This window comes from Rhinopithecus roxellana, chromosome 18 (assembly GCF_007565055.1).
Source record: "Rhinopithecus roxellana isolate Shanxi Qingling chromosome 18, ASM756505v1, whole genome shotgun sequence".
Classification (NCBI taxonomy): domain Eukaryota; kingdom Metazoa; phylum Chordata; class Mammalia; order Primates; family Cercopithecidae; genus Rhinopithecus; species Rhinopithecus roxellana.
In genome coordinates this window covers 70,891,767-70,912,925 of record NC_044566.1, presented here as the reverse complement: position 1 = coordinate 70,912,925, position 21,159 = coordinate 70,891,767, and the positions used below count along the sequence as shown (strand labels likewise).

General features: G+C 51.6%; 3 protein-coding genes across 4 annotated transcripts; 2 read left to right on the top strand and 1 right to left on the bottom strand.

Annotated features, from left to right (window-relative positions):
- Positions 1–5,121: 5,121 nt before the first annotated feature.
- Positions 5,122–13,484, top strand: CDX2 (caudal type homeobox 2). 2 transcript variants are annotated; one of them, XM_010362453.2, is made up of 3 exons: positions 5,122–6,023; positions 9,438–9,579; positions 11,061–13,484. In XM_010362453.2, exons 1-3 carry the CDS (start codon positions 5,483–5,485, stop codon positions 11,197–11,199), a joined length of 822 nt encoding a protein of 273 aa, XP_010360755.1. In that variant the 5' UTR covers positions 5,122–5,482; the 3' UTR covers positions 11,200–13,484. The 2 variants fall into 2 exon arrangements, with proteins under 2 accessions (XP_010360755.1, XP_010360752.1); XM_010362450.2 differs by having other exon boundaries at positions 9,438–9,583.
- Positions 12,729–13,511, top strand: LOC104661757. Its single transcript, XM_010362519.2, has one exon. The coding sequence runs from the start codon at positions 12,759–12,761 to the stop codon at positions 13,509–13,511; it is 753 nt and encodes a 250-aa protein (XP_010360821.1). The 5' UTR covers positions 12,729–12,758.
- A 5,200-nt stretch (positions 13,512–18,711) lies between these two features.
- Positions 18,712–20,550, bottom strand: LOC104661706. The gene has a single exon (XM_010362455.2). The coding sequence runs from the start codon at positions 20,456–20,458 to the stop codon at positions 19,781–19,783; it is 678 nt and encodes a 225-aa protein (XP_010360757.1). The 5' UTR covers positions 20,459–20,550; the 3' UTR covers positions 18,712–19,780.
- Positions 20,551–21,159: the final 609 nt, after the last annotated feature.

Genomic DNA, 21,159 nt, shown 5'->3' with positions numbered 1-21,159 from the left:
GTAAAATGGAAAGGTTAAACAGACTTTAAGACCCCTGGCTCCACTCCAGGGAATGCAGCTAGCCAATGGGCCCAGTAACTCTAGAAGAGCAGAGCCTTATTTAAGCTCCTTCCCTTAGCCACATAAAACTTACCCTGCAGGACTTCCTAGGAACATATTTTCATGTGGCAAACAAAGGTCATTCCAGGCACGAGACAATGGTGAGTGAACAAATGTTCATTGAAAGCTCTCCACTCCAAAGCCACGTGGTAACAGTTGGCTGGTGCTACCTGGGAAGCCTGGGCTCCTAGCATCAAGAGGTTTCCTTTGGGTTGGAAGTCCTGGTTCCCAGTAGGGACACCAATCTTTGAAACCTCCAAGTCCCTCCCTCTTGTGGATTTAAATCATCCTCTGTCCTCACCCACCACACAGAATGTGTTATACAATGCCCAAACAGTGTCCACAGGCCCTAGTTTCAGAAGAAAGGAAGAAAATGGGCAACGACTATTTATTTGCCTAACTTTTACGCAATGTACCAAACCAGATTTCTGTACCCAAATATTACGCTTTCTCTGAGGCTCTTAATTTTCCTTGATCTCTTGGATGTGAGAATATATTTTGGATAGAGAAGCATAAATTTAAAAAAAAAAAAAAAAAAAAAAAAAAAAAGGTGTTCCTTGCCTTGGATCAGAAAGCTTGGCAGTCTGTTCACAACAAATGTGAAACAGCTGGCTTTTCTCATCGCATTCTCCTACAGCCTGGTCCCTGAGTGGTAACATGTTAGCCCACATGACCTCCCATTAATTCAGAAACCTTTCCTCAGGTAGAGAGGGTCAGACACCCAGTTTGCTTGGGAAGAAAACATGCTTTACTCCACTAGGCAAGGACACATCTGCTGCTGTGAATGAAACCTGGGTGGCTGTGGGCAGCTGCGGTCCCTCCCTGCTGTTCAGGGTGGACATATTGGGATCCATTGTGGCCTGATAGGGCTGGACAGGTGGCGGACTCCGGGGAGGCCCTACTGAAAGGACAGTGTCATTGATTTCCTTCCCAGAGATGTTAGCTGAGTGGGCTGTGGCAGGGCAAGACAGGGTTGTTGGGGTCAAACTAACCATTACTGAGCCTTTCTTTGTGTGAGTAGATGGCTGATTGAGTGCAATGGCTGAAAGACTCCCTAAACTCCGAATTGAGTAGAGATTGAGCTGTTTTTCCACAGCTGTATAGATGGCCAAGCTGAATAATTTTGTCAGCTGACATTCTCTTCCTTTTCACTCCTTAATTATCCCTGGAATTCAGGTCAATGCAAGGTAAGAGTTTCCTGTGCAAGGTATAGAAGACTACATTATTTGGATAATTTTATTGTCCTTTTTTCAAATTAAAAAAAAATTTTTACAGACAGGGTCTCCCTCTGTCACCCAGGCTACAGTGCAGTGGCACAACCATAACTCACTATAACCTCGAACTCCTGGGCTCAAGCCATCCTCCAACCTCAGCCTCCCAAGAAGCTGAGGCTACAGGTGCACATCACCACACCCAGCTAATTTTTACATTTTTTTATAGATATAAGGTCTCGCTTTCCTGGGCTCAAGTGATCCTCCTGCCTCAGCCTCCTAAAGTGCTGGGATTACAGGTGTGAGCCCCTGTGCCTGGCTGGACAATTTTCTTGATTAAAAAAGATTCAGAAAATCAACTTACATGCTAAGGTGGGTAGAGATGGTCTGCCCTAACTGGGCTATGTTAGTCACTGGACTCCCCAATTTCCAGGAGCCACAATTATCAGGCAGAGCAGGGTCCCCTTAGTCAGAGCAAATACTAGGACCTTTGAGCAGGGAGGGAACTGTGTCAATGATGTCTGGATTTAAGGAATGTTTCATCTGCCTGGAGGGGCAGCCCGCCCTTCCAGCAGCCTCCTGCTTCCCACCCCCTTTGTGGCCCCTGCCCTTGCCACCAGCCAGGATCCTGCGTGCCTGGTCCCTTTCTGAAGAATGTGGAATGGCCTCTATACTGTCAGTAACAGAGGCGTCCTTTTGATAACCCGATCGTGGCCACTCCTGCAGTTTTACTGTTGCTTCATTTACCAGGGTCTCTTTTTTCCCCCGCCCTTTTCTGCCTTAGATGTCAACCCTAACTCTGGCTTTGTGGAGTTGCAGTTTCAGCCCCAGGCCAACCGCAGGCCCGAGCTTCCCAAACAAGTTTGCCTCTCCCAGAGTGAGTTGCCGCAGGCTTCTCTGGTCCAGCAGCAGGACTTACAGGGTGGAAGGGCACCTCTGGCATCAGGGGGTAAGGAATGACCACCCCCGTCCCTTCCTGCGGGCTGCTCAGTGCAGGCCAAAAGGCTCCTAAGAAAGCTGCCAAGCACCTGGGGCCTAGGACTAAGAAAGCCCTGCATGGAGCCCTGATGTGGGTGGCTTCTGCTTCCTCCCAGGGACACAGGCCTGCGCTTAGAAGCTGGAGAGGCTGGAGAGGCTGCCCCTGAGCACAGCCAGTCATGGGGCACCAAACTGCTCTCCAGAGGCCAGTCATGGGACACCAAACTGCTAGGGGCCAGGACTCTCTAAAGGCAAAGATGACCAGGCTCCTAGAGTTTTGTCAGTCACCTTCTACCTTCTCTGACTGTTCCCACAGCCCTGCCTTTTCAGGGACCCAGCTGGGCCCTCTCCTGGCTGAGAGCAAGCTGGATGTACCGGGATGCTTACATTCTGAGAAGCTTGTCCAAGGACATCATTTACCAGCTCCTTTCCCCTCACCGAACAGTCTAGACCCTGGGACCACAGCTGTGCCATGCCATTGCTAAGGAGACCCATTTTTGCAATGAGGGAAATGTTCATTTTCACAATGATTTCCTTTCCATGGCTGGAGCACTCCAAGTGAGCCTCAGGCTTCCCTGTGGCTTGGCCTGCTATGGGGCCTGGCTTGACCTGAGGGACCACAGCAGCCCTGCCCGCTCCCAAAGCAGTTGGATGAGCAGGCCAGAGCCATTTCTTCAGGGCACAGCACAGAGACACAGCTGGAAAACGGGGACAATTAGCCAGAGGCCGGCAGCCTGGGCCATAAAAACGCAGGAAGCGGCCACCGCAGGGCGGAGGGAATGGCTGTCCCTAATAAAGCGATTGTTTCAAAGAATGCCCACATTCCGAAGACACAGGCTGGAGCCTCAGCCTCGGCTTCCAGAGCTCAGGCCTGGGAAGGGGGGAATGTGGGGGATGGAAAGGGGAATTGTGTCTCCAGGAAGAGGAGGAAGATGTTTGCTAGATCAAAAGTTCCAAGTGCCCACCACTTAACCTCCCACATTCCTGCCTCATCAGGTCTGCGGACCTCCCCTACTGCCCTTCTCTCAATGATTTGGGTTTTGTAACGGGGTTTGCAATTTACTTCCGGTTTTATTTCTCTGAAAGTCCGATGACACTCGGCTGTCCAGGCCAGGCCCTGGAAGTCCCCCAGGAGGACCAGCTCGGTCTCCCATCTCTTGAGTGCACAATTCCTTGGCCCCTGAGTACCCCACCACCCTCATTTTTAGCTTTCTTCCTTACAAACACGAAGGGTGGGAGGAACCAAAAAACGGGATCCCGCAGCTCTAGGTTAGTTCTGATCGCTTTCAGGTGTGTCTGCAGAGGCAACTTGCTGGTTGTCACCTGTAAAATGGGGAGGATAAAAACACCTCCTAGGCTTTGTTCTAGATCCTAGGGGGATGTGAGGCTCAAGGGAGATAAAGGACACTGGAGAGCACCCCAGATATGATAGGATGAAGGCGATGATGACAAATATCCGAGCGAAACCCTTGACAATAACAGACAAGTGCAGGTCTCCAGGAGTGCCGCGAGCGCCCGCGGGTTCTGAGAGCGCTCAAAGCCACCGAGTCAGGCTGCCCAGCCCCCCGGGCCTCCCCGCAGTGATCCTCATTCCCGAATCTGGCAGCGCTGTCAAAGGCTGGTATAGGAGGTGAACGGCGGCCGCAGGCCCACTCCACGCGGTTGCTGAAACCGAGCTGGGCGCGCGCGCGAGCCGAATCTCGCCGCCTCCGCGCTCCTGTCGGGGTAGCTCCTGATCCCCGGCTGCGCGGCTCCGGTCCCCAAGGCGGCCGCTTCCAGCCCTAGGCCCCTTGGCCGCAGCGCTTCCCAAACCGAGAAAGATCCTTTCTCAACTCAGAGCTTTTCATTAACAATCGTTAATAACGGCCCTGAGTTGCTTTGTGATCTCCTGGAGATGAAAAATAAATTTCTTCGGAGAGTGTTTCACGTTGTAAAGGACAAATAGTTTTAAAGATATAGGTATGATGTAAGACACATAAATACCCAAGTAAGTATTAGCAGAAATTCTCTTTTCCTTCATTGTTAACCACTTATTCAAGTATAAGAAACATACAAGTGTAGCTCAATGAATTTTCATAAACTGACACTCCATGTAACCAGCAGCCTAAGAAACAGCGTTACCAACGATCCCCTAGTTCGCCTCCAGTTATGCACGCCAATAACCACTAGCCTAACTTCTACCACATGCCCATTACTTTTGTAGTTTAAAACTTTTGATTCTCGAATGCAAACGTTTATCAATAAATCACTTTAAATCAAATCTCAAACGTAAGATGAAGTCAGAGATGCAGCCTGAATCTAGGATCATAATTTATCTTGTACGGAGGGCGAGTAATTTCCTTGGTCAAGAAAATAACTGATTGGAGGTGACAGTTGTTTAGGGCTGCAGTCGTCCGGGCCAGGAGCACAGGGCGGGAAGAATGGCCCATCTCTTAGGGCTCTCTGCTTGTCACCTACCAGGTTGGTCAGAAACGTTCTCATCAAAGCAATGGCTTCTCTTTTCTTTTCTCTTTGGGACAGAAGGAGTTTCTTGACCGCCCCCTTCCCTGAAAATGCATAAACAACCACTGCTCCTGTCTCCAAGCTCAGATTCCCACCAAGATAGCCTTTTCTCTTCCCCTGTCTTTTGTAAGTCTCTTGATTTCATTCTTTGAACCTGTGATTGGAGGTTAAAGTGCACCAGGTTGGAAGGAGGAAGCTCTTAACAATAAAGGTTTGAATATTTAGCTGTGATCAGGTCGCTGCCCTCTCTCGAACCTCCCCCCCTTTATCTTTTAAAATGCAAATTATGTTTCAGGGGGTTGTGCGTTGAGTGCGCGCTGCGCCTCGACGTCTCCAACCATTGGTGTCTGTGTCATTACTAATAGAGTCTTGTAAACACTCGTTAATCACGAAGGCCGCCGGCCTGGGGCTCCGCACGCCAGCCTGTGGCGGGTCTTCCCCGCCTCTGCAACCTAGTGGGAAGGAGGTGGGAGGAAAGAAGGAAGAAAGAGAGGGAGGGAGGAGGCAGGACAGAGGGAGGGACCGCCTCGGAGGCAGAAGCGCCGCGAGGAGCCAGCGGAGCACCGCAGGCTGGGGCGCAGCCACCCGCCGCTCCTCGAGCCCCCTCGCCCCTTTCCCTTCGTGCCGCCTGGCAGCCTCCAGCGTCCGTCCCCAGGCAGCATGGTGAAGTCTGCTCCCGGGCCCTCGCCACCATGTACGTGAGCTACCTCCTGGACAAGGACGTGAGCATGTACCCTAGCTCCGTACGCCACTCTGGCGGCCTCAACCTGACGCCGCAGAACTTCGTCAGCCCCCCGCAATACCCGGACTACGGCGGTTACCACGTGGCGGCCGCGGCTGCAGCTGCAGCGAACTTGGACAGCGCGCAGTCCCCAGGGCCGTCTTGGCCGGCAGCGTACGGCGCCCCACTCCGGGAGGACTGGAATGGCTACGCGCCCGGAGGCGCCGCGGCCGCCGCCAACGCCGTGGCTCACGGCCTCAACGGGGGCTCCCCGGCCGCCACCATGGGCTACAGCAGCCCGGCTGACTACCACCCGCACCACCACGCTCATCACCACCCGCACCACCCGGCCGCCGCGCCTTCCTGCGCTTCTGGGTTGCTGCAAACGCTCAACCCCGTCCCTCCTGGGCCCGCCGCCACCGCTGCTGCCGAGCAGCTGTCCCCCGGCGGCCAGCGGCGGAACCTGTGCGAGTGGATGCGGAAGCCGACGCAGCAGTCCCTCGGCAGCCAAGGTAAGCCGAGGCTGCGCCCTGCCGGACCGCGCTTGGGAAGGCGCCGGCCGAACCACTGGCTGCTGCGCGTCCGCCCGTCAGTTACGCACAGGGTAGTCCCGGGCTGTCTGGGAGCTCCGCGCCAGGAGGGACACGGTCCGGGGACAAATTCGGGGGCCTCTGGCCCCTCGGGGCTTCTCTGACCTACTGAGCCTGGTAATGAATATTATGAGTCTCACAACACCGTGTTCAGGCGTCCTCTTTTCAATAGCTCCTCATTCGCAACCCCAGGACACCTTCGGGAAGCTCTAGGGAATGTCGGCGTGAGCACCGCTGGACGCGGGCAGAATCGCGTCCTCCCCCACTTGCTGCCGCATGCATGCCTTGCCTGGCTCCTGGCCGCCGAGGAGAGAGGGAGGCTCGAACCTTCTTGGGCTAGATCTAGGCCATTTCTTTCCGCTCTCTCTTTCCCCGTCTGAGCCATCTAATAAGAGAACTGAACTGGAGGGGGGTGGGGGGATGTCGGGGGACGGCTAGGCTGTGCGTGGGACAGTGTTTGGCCATTCGGGCCAATTCAAGGTACAGCGAGCAGACAGACCAAGTAGAGCTGCTGTCGCTGGGAAGAAGGTGCTGGCTCCAGCTGCTAAGGCGACAGGGGCGCTCCCCGTCTCTGAACCTCTGGCCTGTGAAGGGGTCATTTCAAGCAAAAGCTGGAGGGCTAGGGGCAAGAAACCGAGGGGCAGTCGTCTGCGGAGAGAGCAGGGAGACGGGGAGGAAACCCTGGTGGGAATTAAGCCGCCGCTCCAGGTAGGGGTCATTTCTCTCACAGCTTCCTTTAAAGGGCGTCAGGGATGTCTGTGAGTGTGTGTGTGCATCTGAAAAAGATCCTAGATTTGCCGGACTGTGGGGCTCATTGACTCCAGGTCTGCCCCTTCTGGTGTTCAAGTGTGCCTAGAGGTGGCAAGGAAGTGCGGTGGGCAGAGTCCTAGTTGAGTACCCCCTTTATTTCGTGAAGTCTTTCCACAGTCCTCAGCGCTTCCGCTTTTCTTGCTTCGCTCCTTGCTGCCCCAATTGGGCAGGCACGCTGGTTATGGGCACTTTGCAGAAGTTTATAGCCAATTACAGCTAGTATGAATCAAAGCGCCCTTTGGGGGTGCCTCTGGGCATTGGTTTCTGCGTCACTGTGCACATGCTAGGGAGAGTCCTGGTGGGAATGCGGCCGTCCGGGGAGAAGGCCACAGATCAGCCTCGGGTGGGCTGCAGAGCTTTGGTTTGGTCCCTTCTCCAAGAGGAGGCGCCTTCCTCCTGGCAGGGGCTCCCAGATCCTGGCTCCCAAAGACCCACTTTCTACAGCACATGTCTGGGGAGCGGTGGCGGAGGTCGCGCATGCCCTAAGGAAGACTTCTGCGTGTCCCGGGAGAGTGGCCGCGGGGTGAGGGCCGGGAAGGGGGCGGGAGGGAAGCCGCCAGAGCCCAGGCCGCGAGGTCAGCAGATGTGAAGTCCCGCGCCGAGGTGGCAAGGCCGCAGTCGGCGCCGGGTGCCCTTGTGATGTTAATGTGGGGTGGCCGCAGCCCGCCGGCCGGAGCCAGGCTCCTCTGCGGAGCGTCATCTGTCAAGGGGTGGATGGGGGGACGCGGCCCGGCCTGCTTTGATATACACCTTCCCAGCCCTGCCATTGTCTCTTTTAGGGCCCGGAAAGAGGGTGGTGACTTTCGCAGTCAATAATGAATTCTGACAAGTCCCTCTTATCCCACCCCTCCACAGCCCCGCTCCTAGGTTCCCAGGGGGTGTGGGGCGCGGGCCGAAGAGCGCACAGGGTCTGCTCATCGCGTTGCCCGGCCCGTCCGGGACACTGAAGGGGCAGCACCCGAGCAAGGGTCGCTCCGAGGTACTTCCAGGCGAGTCTCCCTCCTGGGGTGTTCGGCTGAGGGAACTGCCCTGAGCCCCAGCTCCGGGGGAGTCCTCTGTGGCTCCAGTCAGGCTCCGGTGCCAACCCCGCCTGATGCTATCTGCGTGACCTGGTCTGATTCTCCATTTCCTCATCTGTAAAAAGGGGCGAGTACCAATGGCAGCCTGGAGTGGGTTTGAGGCGGTCACGCGTGTCCGAGCGTCCACCGCCGAGAAAGTCGCGTTAGTTCCCTTTACTTTCATGGCAGGCGCGGGGTCGGGCCATTCAAATGCGCCTGCAGGGCCGTGTTTATGTTAATACGCCTGGTGGGGAGGGGGATGAAAGCCGGGGCCGCCATTTGCTCAGTAGTGGTAATTCAAACAGAATGTGGTTGTTATTAAGGCATTGAAAGGGCTTTTCTTTGATAAGATCGCCTTGTCCTGCATTGTTTGCGGCTGTGTTCCCCTTTCAGCGGCTCGGGGGAGCTCCCTCTGATCAGGCCTGTATCTTCCCAGGACGCTTTTGTTGTGGTTTGCAAAGGGTTTTACCTGAACAAAGTCAGCCTGCGGGACATTAAACACCTCCAGGCAACTCCCAGGCCCTTCAGATCTTTCTGTGGGACTGGGCACTGGGAGATTTAACCTGTTCAGCTGCAAGAAGACCCAAAAGTGGGACGGAGCCAGAGAGAACAGCTTCTGGCCAGGGCTCTGCCAAGGGCTGAGCCAAGACAGACCTGGTGGAGATGCCAGGCTCGGGCCTGCTCCAACATTGTGGACACTATTTGTCAAGGTCCTTCAGTAAAACAATCAATCTAAGATTTAATATGTTGACTCAATCCAATGAGCGTAGATCACTGGTCAGGATGACTCTGGTCAAGTTTGCAGCAGGAATAAATGGAGGGTCAAAAAGAAAAAGTACCAAACGCCAAACCTGGTTTGGGCAGGTATAAAGTGTCCCTAGCCGGAGGGGTTTTCTGCCTGTTCCCTCCGCCAGAGCCCAGCTCAGAATTCCACCAGATGGGCCTGGTGTGTCTGGGGGATGATTCTGGCGACTTGTCAGCTCCTGTACCCTGCTTTCCACTTGTAGTAAAGCAAAGTAGTAACCCCTACACCTCCTCTACAACATGTGCCCACAATGACAGCTGTTTTACCGGTGGGCTTCCATCTCTGTTAGACCTGGAAATCCAGATGTTTCCAGGATCCTGGCCACTTCACCCTGCCCCCTTTCCGTTGGTGTCAAATATGTGTCAGTACTGTATTTGGTTTACTGAAAGGGTGGTTATCTTCTGTGTGAATTAGGTTTCCACTTTTCTTAATTTTTAAAAACCACTTAATACCAAGGTTAGTTTAGTTGCCTCCACTAGCCTCACACCCTCCCCCCACAGGACCCTCTGGGGGGTCTTGTCAGACTTGGCAGGAACCAGCCAAACCCGGGCCCCCCGGGGTGGTGGAGGAAGAGAAATGTCCCTGGGTTAGGGAGGTTTGTCATTACCCATGACTGATGGGCTGCCTTGCAGTTCTCAGCCCTCACTTCTCCTTCCTCCACAGTGAAAACCAGGACGAAAGACAAATACCGAGTGGTGTACACGGACCACCAGCGGTTGGAGCTGGAGAAGGAGTTTCACTACAGCCGCTACATCACCATCCGGAGGAAAGCCGAGCTGGCTGCCACGCTGGGGCTCTCTGAGAGGCAGGTGGGGACCACCTAGCTCCCTCCAGGTGGGCCACTGCCTGGGAGAGGACCACGAGAGTTAGAAAATCTGGCTGCAGGGGCCATCTAAATCTGTGGAGAGACCGAAGCAGGAGGATGCAAGCATTCGTCTTTGGAGCACTTTTTTTAAAAAATAGAGATGGGGTCTTGCTTTGTGGTCCAGACTGGAGTGTAGTGGTACAATCATAGCTGATGTAGCCCTGACTTCCTGAGCTGAAGGGATCCTCCTGCCTCAGTCACCTGAGTAGCTTGGACTATAGGCTCGAGCCACCATGACTGGCTAATGTTTAAATTTTTTGCAGAGATGATCTCACTGTCTTACCCAGGTTGGTCTCAAACTCCAAGTGATCCTCCTGTCTTGACCTCCGAAAGTACTGAGATTACAAGTGTGAACCACCATGCCTGGCCTAGAGTACTTTTTTTCCCCCCCCAAGATGTAGTTTTGCTCTTGTTGCCCAGGCTGAAGTTCAATGGCGTGATCTTGGCTCACTGCAACCTCTGTCTCCCGGGTTCAAGCAATTCTCCTGCCTCAGCCTCCCAAGTAGCTGGGATTACAGGCGTGCACCACCACACCTGGTTAATTTTGTATTTTTAGTAGAGATGGGGTTTCTCCATGTTGGTCAGGCTGGTCTCCAACTCCCGGCCTCAGGTGATCCACCTGCCTCGGCCTCCCAAAGTGCTGAGATTACAGGTGTGAGCCACTGTGCCTGGCCCTGGAGTACTTTTTTAAAGGTCCCCTTCTACCTTTAGTCCTCTTTTTTTGATATTGTTGATTTTTTTTTTCTCTCTCTTTTGAGGGATATAGGAAGTGTGAAAAAAAGCCAGGGGTATTAGTTTAATCCAGAATTCCATTTGGGTCTATAAAGACATATTAAAGACCTATTCTCTTTGTTTCTAGAACTGTACCTAAGAAAATAAACTAAATAAAATACTCAGTCTCTCATAAAAACTAGAGGGACAAGACTTGGTTCATGAACATTTTATTTATATCATCTAGAAAAACAGGCCAACTTCACAGCCAGGAAGCCACACAATTAAATCTCATTTTCAGCTCTAAGGTGAGGAAAATTACATTTTAGTTTAGCCTTGAGGGGTCAAAGGTTGCCATTTGAAGTACACCACCCAGCACTGGCCTCCCTTTGCTGTGTAGAAAGGGCCTTGCAGTTTCTGTTTTCCTTGGTTCTGAGACTTTAAACTTTTCCAGTAAATGTGTAGATAAAAGTTGCTTTGAAAACAAACCCAGGGAGCAAGGAGGGAGGAAGACTCTTCCCCATGAGGCTGAATTGGGCCTGAGAACGGATCCAGGGCTGGGCTGTTATGGGGACACCCAAGGAAAGCTTCTAGAAGGACTTGGAGTTCTGTAGTTGGAGCGGAAGATGTTGATGATACTGCTGGGTACTATTCCTTTTTTCCCTGGCATCTTCACCACCATGTGCTTTTCTCCACCTTTCCATTTCTAGGTTAAAATTTGGTTTCAGAACCGCAGAGCGAAGGAAAGGAAAATCAACAAGAAGAAGTTGCAGCAGCAACAGCAGCAGCAGCCGCCGCAGCCGCCTCCGCTGCCACCACAGCCTTCCCAGCCTCAGCCAGGTCCTCTGAGAAGTGTCCAGGAGCCCTTGAGTCCGGTGTCTTCCCTGCAAGCCTCAGTGCCTGGCTCTGTTCCAGGGGTTCTGGGGCCAACTGGGGGGGTGCTAAACCCCACAGTCACCCAGTGACCCACAGGGGTCTGCAGCAGCAGAGCAATTCCAGGCTGAGCCATGAGGAGCGTGGACTCCGCAAGACTCCTCAGGAGAGACCCCTCCCCTCCCACCCACAGCCGTAGACCTACACTCCTGGCTCTCAGAGGAAAAATGGGAGTCTGGAGTAAGACAAGTGGGATTTGGGGCCTCAAGAAATATACTCTCCCAGATTTTTACTTTTTCCCATCCGGCTCTGCCACTGAGGAGACAGAGAGCTGCCACTGGGCTTCATTCGGTACTGGCAGAAGCATTGCCTGGACTGACCACACCAACAAGGCCTTCAGCCTCCTCCCCAGCTCTTCTCTTCCTAGAGCTGCAGGCTGCACCTCTGGCTAGAGCTGAGGGGAGAGAGGGACTTAGGGGAACAGCAAGTTTGAGGCCAAGATGGCTGCTGCCCCTGCTCATGGCCCTGGGAGGTCCAGCTGGGCCTCCTGCCTCCGGGCAGGCAAGGTTTACACTGCAGAAGCCAAAAAGGCAGCTAAGATAGAAAGCTGGACTGACCAAAGACTGCAGAACCCCCAGGTGGCCTGCGTCTTTTTTCTCTTCCCTTCCCAGACCAGGAAAGGCTTGGCTGGTGTATGCACAGGGTGTGGTATGAGGGGTGGTTATTGGACTCCAGGCCTGACCAGGGGGCCCAAACAGGGACTTGTTTAGAGAGCCTGTCACCAGAGCTTCTCTGGGCTGAATGTATGTCAGTGCTATAAATGCCAGAGCCAGCCTGGACTTCCTGTCATTTTCACAATCTTGGGGCTGATGAAGAAGGGGGTTGGGGGGTTTGTGTTGTTGTTGCTGCTGTTTGGGTTGTTGGTCTGTGTAACATCCAAGCCAGATTTTCAAAGCCTTCTGGATCCAGGGGGGAAGAAGTGATATGGTGAAGGGAAGTGGGGAGTATTCGAACACAGCTGAATTTTTTCTAAAAAGAAAAAGAGATAAATGAGCTTTCCAGATTTCAGATTCTGTATTTATCTTCAGATTTTGTCTGCAACGATTTTTTAAAGAAATGAAATATCTTCTCTGCTTGCAAGCTGATTTGGAAAATTCGGAGAGGGAGTGGAGATTATCTAGACAGGCTCATTTTCCCCCAGAGCATCAGAAGCCTGAAAGAGCAGGTTCTGAGACCTTCCCTGCCCCCAAGCCTGAGCCCAGCCTTGGAATGCGTGGCTCTCCTGGGGGTGCCTTTGGGCAAAATGCACATCTGAATGGCCAGCTGCTTCCCAGCAGCCAGAAATTATAGGGGGTGGGGGTGAGAGGGCCCCCGCATAGCATCTCACCAAATCCACATGGAGGTTTTTTTTGCAAACAGCAGGCAGTTCCCTTCTGTAGCGACTCCCTCCTAAGGACACCCCACAACCCAGCTAGTTAAATGTGAGCATTAAATTTTTTAAAAAATTTCCCCTACTTTCCCAAGACAGCACTTCCATGAATTTAGTCTTCTGTAAATCACTGGGCATTTCTGTGAGCCCTTTCTACCTCCACTTTCTTCTGTCCTCGCAGTTTCCTTATCCCGGACCGCGCCCCACTTCCCACCCAATCACCCCACAAACAAGATTTCAAGACCCAATAGAAAATGAGCTTTTTAGTGACAGTTGCTTGTTATCTGGCCGATCCACTGGGGACCGGGGTGCAGTCTTTGAGATTTTTGATCCTGCAGGCCACCGAGCTGAGCGTTCCGGGCAGGACCTGGGCGAGGGGCGCTTAGCCCTTCGTTTCGATCTTCCCACCAACATCCGAGAGCCTAATCAGCGCACCCACGGAGGCGCCTTAAGGGCAATTGGGGAGGATGAGCAGAGCCGGGAGACAGCAAGAGGTACAGACCCTCTGCAGCACCTCTCCAATTCCGCGGCCCTTCCGGGTGGCTTATACAGCTCCAGGATTGGGAAACCGACTCCGGTGGCCCGGCCCGCGGGCGCCTGGCCTCGAAACCAGAGGCAGGAGTGTGGGGCGCGGGGTTGGGGGTGCCGGGCAGAGGAGGAAGTCTTGTCCGGGTCCGCTGGGCGAGGGGTCCCGGATCAGGGCCAGTCTGAGCCCCGGTGCCCCGCAGGTCTCCCCGCGCCCCGGCCGCGCCCACACGCCCGCCCCCTAGCCGCTGTGGTTGCTATGCGTTGCCGTGAAACGCCTGTCAATAAACCCTGTTTGGACAGTGGAGCAAGAGCACATGGGTTGTTTGCTTAGTGGTTAGAGGTTCAAAAGTCGACATTGTCCCGCTGCAAGCGATTACAAGTTCTTCCCCTTCCCGGGGCTAGGTCCCCTTGCACTCGGGTACGGGGCCAGGGAAAGGAGCTCTGCTGCTCTCTGAGATGCAAGCACCCGGCTCGCTGCTGCGAGCGCCTGGCAAGCCTCCCGGGCCACGGAAAAAGGCGCAAAACCAGGACCCTCTCTGGCAAGTGAGGCCACCACGCTTCTAACGCCAACTGTGCCACTCCCGGAGCAATACCGACGGAACGAGGGATGTGGCACGAGTGGGGAGCGCAGCTCGAGGAGTTTAGGGAGGCCTGCACAGGGGCGCCTGAGGTTATTTGAGACCAGATGACCTCGCGGCTCCTGGGGCCTCCAGCGCAGAACTGGGGGTGGGGGCCTCCGAATCCCACGCCTCCACCGCGTCCAGTAGTCGGCTCAGGCGCCAGAGGGCGCGCGCGCTCTGGGAAGAGATGGGGCTTGGGTTCGTGGACTCGGAAGGGTTCCAGTTTTCACCCAGTTGGGAGGTGCAAGCGCCTCTCCCGACTCCGGCTGAGCCCAAACCCGGGCGCTGCAAGATTTTTCTACGTTGGCCGTGGGCCTGTTGAAACTAAGTTCAAACTAAGTCAGGCAGGGGAGATTCTTGGATTTGTTGAATGTTTAAGAAAAACAAAATTGGCGGAGAGGGACTATACCTTTCTAAAAGGGTCATTTTGCACAAGATGTTTTCTTCCTAAAATTACAGTAATGTGGACACAGTATTAATATATGGTAAGACTGGAAATTTAGGATAAATATGGGAATAAAACCTATCAGTATTGTGGAACTGAGGTCAAAAAAAAGTATCTATCGGCCGGGCGCGGTGGCTCACGCCTGTAATCTCAGCACTTTGAGAGGCAGAGGCGGGTGAATCACTTGAGGTCAGGAGTTCGAAACCAGCCTGGCCAACATGGCGAAAACCCGTCTCTGCTAAAAATACAAAAATTAGCCGGGCATCGTGGCGCGCTCCGTTAATCCCAGCTACTCAGGATGCTGAGGCAGGAGAATCACTTGAACCCGGGAGTCTTGGAGGTTGCAGTGAGCCAAGATCCGAGCCACTGCACTCCAGCCTGGGCGACAGAGAGAGACTCCGCCTCAAAAACAAACAAACAAAAAAGTATTTATGGAGAATGAACAGCCTGAGTCTCCGCCCCACCCGAACCCCGCCGTGAACAATTCGTAGCTTTGTCACATTCATCCAATAAAGTTAACACTATGGACTGCTAATGAAAGCAACGAATATTTCATTGCAATGTTTCACTTCTTTCTAATAATATGCAGAAAGGGGTCTACATCAGTGAAGAAAACTGATATTAAATAACAATCTAAATATGCACATAGCAATATTCTTGCTGTTGTTATTCACAACTACTCAGGAAAAAAAAAAGAAGCAACAAATAGAAATGAAAGAAGTCTCAGCCACAGAATGGCAAGGAAAGTTATTTTATTTATTTATTTATTTACTTATTTATTTATTTAGTTAGTTAGTTATTTTCTGAGATGGAGTTTCCCTCAGTCGCCCAAGCTGGAGTGCAGTGGAGTGATCTCAGCTCAGTGACCTCCACCTCCTGGATTCAAGAGTCTCCTGCCTCAGCTCCAGGCACATGCCACCAAGCCCGGCTAATTTTTGGTCAAAAAGTTATATATATATTTTAGGGCCACTCTTTGCACCTCGTTTTAGAGACAGGTTGCTATTTACCAGCTTACTGACCTTAGGAAGGCCCCAACCTCTGAGCTACCACTTCCTTATCTGTAACCTGGGGATTCAATGAGGTAATTAATGTAAGCCAGGGTAGCATTGTATGCTTATGACTAGACCCCAGTCACAATATGAGCTGCTTCTTGTACTGTATTCTCCAAATACAGCTGGAGAGTCCTTACAAATAGCTTTTGAGCAAGATAATTTCTCAAATTGTGATAGAATAACCCTTTCCCAGAATTTTTTTCTAATGCATTTAGCTTTGCTTACTTTGTCAAAGTTGCTTGAAGTATGTTGTTTCTTGATCGCCACTTCCTAAGTATCTGCATAAAAAAGTGTTTTACTCTTATCTCCAGAATTCTCACTCAAGAGTGGCAAGGCACGAAGCAGCATTCCAGATGTGGCGACAAGTTGCTGGTCTGTATAGCTTACTTGCCCTTTTATTTACTAGAAGACATGTTCCCAACTAGAACATCTAGTTTCTAGCTGTACTTAGGAGAATCAAGATTAGTTGAGGACGTAGTTGAGAACCTTCTTGTCAGTACACTTTTTTTTTTTTTTTTTTTTGAGACGAAATTTCGCTCTTGTTGCCTAGGCTGGAGCGCAATGGCTCAATCTCGGCTCATTGCAACCTCTGCCTCCCAGGTTCAAGCGATTCTCCTGCCTCAGTCTTCTGAGTAGCTGGGATTACAGGCGACTGCCACCATGCCCAGCTAATATATATTTGTGTATTTAGTAGAGACGGAGTTTCACCATGTTAACCAGGCTGGTCTTGAACTTCTGACCTCAGGTGATCCGCCCACCTCGGCCTCCCAAAGTTCTGGGATTACAGGCGGGAGCCACTGCACCCGGCCATCTGCACACTCTTAACCCAAAAGGAGCAGACAGGCAGATACTCTAACTAGATGGCATTAAAAGTTTCTTTATTTTGAGACAATTTCTACCCCAACACCTCAATATTAATTAAGTGCTCTTCAGGAACCACCCCAGGAGGGTGGTTTAAACCTTAGAGGTTTAAATTCTCTAAGGCTGATTCATCCTTAGATGTTGTTTTAAGAAAAGTGTTTTACTCTTATCTCCAGAATTCTCCCTTACAGTAAAATTACAGCAGCAGATTTTGCATTAAATTGGTTTTGTTTCAGAGTATAACAAAAACATTCATATCTGAGTAATGTAGATTAATTAGTAAATATTTAAAATAAACATTTAACTTATCTTCTTAATCACACTTAGACGGCACAAATTTTCAACCCCACAACTCCTACATTCAGTCAATTTTCCTTTGCCTTTTTCCTTTTGCCTCCTGCTCTTCTTGGAGTGGGTGTACTATGATTTTAACAAACCAAGCAGGTTTTAGAGATGGCCGTGGGGCTAGCTGTGTGATACTGGGCCAAAAGAATTACCTACTGTCTTCTTTCTTTAGCTACAAATCAGAGGAATACATACATATAAATAAAGATAGAGATATTTTATACATATTTATACATATATAGACATATATATATAAAATATCATGACTTTCTAGAAGGTTATGACATTAGATTTAGAAAAAAAAAAAAAAAAACTCTCAAATTCCAAATAAAGAAAGTAGACTCTGTGAGTTCCAGAGATTATACCAACATTTACCTTGACATTCTTCTTGGAGGAATCAGTCCAGAAAAGGTGGGGGCAGCACTTAGGTGACCTTTTGGCTCCTGCATCTCTAGTGCCCAAACAGTACATTTGTTTTAACAACAGCTTTTCCCAATTGGAATTTGTCATTAACCACAGCAGATATAGATAATATCAACGAGGTTGCCAGAGCCCCAAAGTTAAATGACCAGTAAAGCAGGATCCTGGTGATTCTGTTCTAGAGATCTAATCCATAAACCACAACACAACCAGTTTTGATCCATGAAAAAGACTTCCCTGAGATGAAATGATTGCCAAACCGTCCCTTCACACGCACAATTACTTAAAAATAATATTTATATCATGTACTGGGTTTATGTGTCCAATATTTTATTGGTAAGTGAAAACCCCAGGCAGTTCATGCACTTTCATATTTGAGTTTTAACTTCAAAACTAAAAAGGAATTTTTTCCTAATTGCTCATGTGTTATCTCAGAACTTTCAGGATTAACAGTCTGCTATCATCACACTTAGTATCTGTAGTATGATGATAATAGGTTTTATGCAAGTGGTAGTTGATAAGTTCCTCTCCAGCCTCAGGGAAGCAAACAAGGAAGAACAATGCAGAGCTAAAGTCATTGTAGTACAGACTTATGATGGCTTGTTATGTGGCACTTAAATAATTTTAACTTATTGATAATTAGTAGAGTGAAGAACAAAGATTATATACCTAAACCACAGATTAGGAGTTGTTAAAAATGACCAGTGCAGGTTCTGTTTTCCTACTCACGAAATACACTTCGGGTATTTTTCTTTCATTCTGTGTAGCTAATATTTAAAAAACAACAGCTACCGCAAAACTTAACAGAACTAGATTCTGTTTTCAGACTTCACTCCCCCTGGCCCTCTCTTTTCTTTTATTCTTGTTTTTTTTTTTTTTTTTTTTTTTTTTTTTTTGAGACGGAGTCTCACTCTGTTGCCAGGCTGGAGCACAGTGGTGCGATCTTGGCTCACTGCAATCTCTGCCTCCCAGGTTCAAGTGATTCTCTTGGCTTAGTCTCCCGAGTAGCTGGGATTACAGGCACGCGCCACCATACACAGCTAATTTTTGTATTTTTAATAGAGTCAGGGTTTCACCATGTTGGCCAGGCTGGTCTTGAACTCCTGACCTTGTGATCCGCCTGCCTCGGCCTCCCAAAGTGCTGAGATTACAGGCGTGAGCCAAGGCGCCCTGCCGGCCCTCTATTTTGTAGACAGAAGCAACTCACGTCATGACTGGGGTCTAGTCATAAGCGTACAATGCTACATTGGCTTACATTACCTCACTGGATCCCCAGGTTACAGATGAGGAAGTGGCAGCTCAGAGGTTGGGGTCTTCCCAAGGTCAGTAAGCTGATAAACAGCAACCTATCTCTAAAATGAGGTGCAAAGAGTGGCCCTAAAAAACATACAACGTTTCTTGCCATTCTGTGGCTGAGACCTCTTTTATTTCTACTCGTTGCCGCTTTTTTTGTCTCAGTGGTTGTGAATAATAACAGCAAGAATATTGCTATGTGCATATTTCTTATTATGTGCATTGCCAGAAACAAACAGAAAAAAGACATAAATAAGTCAGAACCAGAGATCACTGTCTAGTAACAACATAGAAATGTAGAAGAGTGCAGGAAGAACAAAAAGAAAGACTGCTTGTCCGGACTCCACACATAAAAAATTAAAACATTATTTTTCCCTTGGACCACTTTATTAAAAATAATGCATATTTTAGAAATCCAGATTCTTGTATTTTCATTCATTCCTATTATTTTCATCATATCTATGAATTTTACATAAACATCTTTACACTTTCAGATCGCTGTTAGTGATATATCGTTATACACATAGCACATTAGACAATGCTTCAGATTCTGGTAGCTGGAAGACGACAGTTTGACAGTTCTTGGGGGTGATCACAAGTCTACAGAAAACCAACAATTGACATTTATTTATCATGTCTACAGAGAAATGAGAGTCTTGACATGTATTGATACACCCAGTGTTATGATTGGTTCTCTTGGGTGGATATTTGTCCGGAATGGGAAACTAAAAAGCGATTCATCAAACGATCATGCCATGTGAAGCTGTTCAGTGGGTAAGTTTCTAGGAGGGCTTGGTATTACTGAGTAAAGCCGGGTGCTCCTTTTGCAAATCTGTAGTCAGACAAAATAGACAAGAAGCAAGCTCCTCACCCTAACTTTCAGTGTATTCCCACCTGCCCCGCCCCGCCACACTTCTACCTCAGAGAAACTAGTGTCTAGATTTGAGTCTTTGAATGTCTCAGAAAAATGGATGAAACTTGTTCTTTGTTCATGCCCAAATGGGCCTGTTGTCTACAACAATACACTTTGGGGAAGTTCTGGGCCTGGTATTCAGGCATCTCCGCGGATCTACCCCAACCATTAGAGCAGATAGAGCTCAGGTAGCGGCTGCGGCCTACGCGGACCAGTCGCGTCCACTCCCGGCCGCCGCGGGGCCCGGGCTCCTTGGCCCTCCCCCAAGGCCACTCGGAGCGCAGCTTCCCTGAGCCCAGTGCCTCCCCGTGCTCCCAGCGGGCGTCCGGAGGCTCGTGTCCGCTGCTGTTGCCCAAGGCGGCCGGTCTCGGCCGGTCTCGGCCGGCTGCCCGTCCTTGCTGGGTCTCCGCGGAAGCCTGGGGCTCCCTGGAGAGATTCGCGGCGTCTCCCGAGGGGTGGCGCACGGTGGGGGCAGGCGAGGTCCCGGCGCCGCGGCCTCCTGCCGGGTGGGAAGCTCTGGAAGCGCCTCTCCGCCGCCGCACGTCGCCCCGGAAGTCGCGCCCTGAGATTCCGGTCAGTTTATTTTTCCTCTTTCGAACGGTGTAGTGTCCGCGGTTGTTTTTGTCCTTATACCTGAAGACGCCGTGCTTTTCAAAAGGCGCGCGTAACTACGGCGCGGAGGTGAGGGGAACCTGGGCCGCGAGCGCCAAAGCCACCTGGCGAAGCAGGCCCGGAGCACTGGCCTTCGACCTGTCGTAGCTGGACGACCTGGGCCGGCGATGGTGGTACCAGGCTCGAGGGATTTGATTTTCGAACCGCGCAAAGGGAGCTCTGGTGTGTTCCGCCCCTCAAAGGGGCCGCCGCCCGCGGCCTCCGGCGTCTGGCCTGTCTCGCCTGCGCGAGGTCCCCGGCAGGGGGCGCTGCTGCTCCAGCTGAGCGGGCGAAGCAGCCGGGACCCCCGCGGCCTCTGTCCCCAGCCCTGCGGCCGATCTGAGAGCTGGGAGTCGGGGCGGGCAGCGGGAGGCTGAGCAGGAGCAGCCGGAGCCGCCGCAGGAGGGGCTGAGGGCTGCCCCGCGGCCCTTCTCGGCCGCCTTGGTGGCTTTCCCGGCCTCCCGGCCAAGGGCGGGGGGCTGCGGTTGGGTCTCCCGGGGAGTCGCCTCGCACAACAGGCGCGAGCGAATCTACTCCTTTCCACTCTCGCGGAGGCGCTGTGGCTCTTAAAACCTCCGCTCCTTCTCTTCGCAGCCACCAGAAGGCGCGGCCTGCCACCTGGGCAAAGGCAGTCTCCCCCAGAGCCCGGTTGCGCCCCAAAGCCGGGTTCCATCTCATCTCCGACAAAGACACTTCCTAATTTGCCCCTCACCAGACTCCAGCAACTTTCCGGGTCCCCAGGAACCTGATTTCGCCTCTGGGCTTCCATGATTAGTGGCGGCTGGAGCGCTGCTCCCCAACCTGGGCCCACTTTAGGGTGTGTGGGGCAGGGAGGAGGGTGGGATCACTCTTAATCTCGTGTCACAGCTAAATAATTTACTCAATGTCTTCTCTTCCTGCCAGTTCCCTTCCCTGTTCCACTGCCCTTGACTTCCTGCTTTGTGAAACCCCGGAGAAAGAAAGGCCAAGTCTTAATAAAAGTTAATATTAATAGAGGCCCCATGCTCCGGGCTTCTCCAACACCTCATCTTCCCCTCTCACCTCCACCCCCTCCACTTAAGCCCCGTTTCTCGGGGAATTCTTTCAAAACTGGAGATGGGACTGTACTTTGGGGTACATTCAGGAAACAAGGACGCTTGGGCCACATTGTGTCTAAACCACATCCTCCTCCAGTTCCCATCAGCGCGGAGGGTGGCAAAGGTCGAGCGCGCACACAGTAGCTGCCCCACAGAAGCCGCGCTGGTTCCAAAGCAGTCCAGAGATAAGGGCGGGGGCCAGCCGGCAGGTTCTGCAGGAGAAATACCTGCTGGAAAGAACAGGCCCAGCGACTACTGAGAGGCGAGGAGCAAAATTTACCAGTGTTCAACAGATACTTTTTA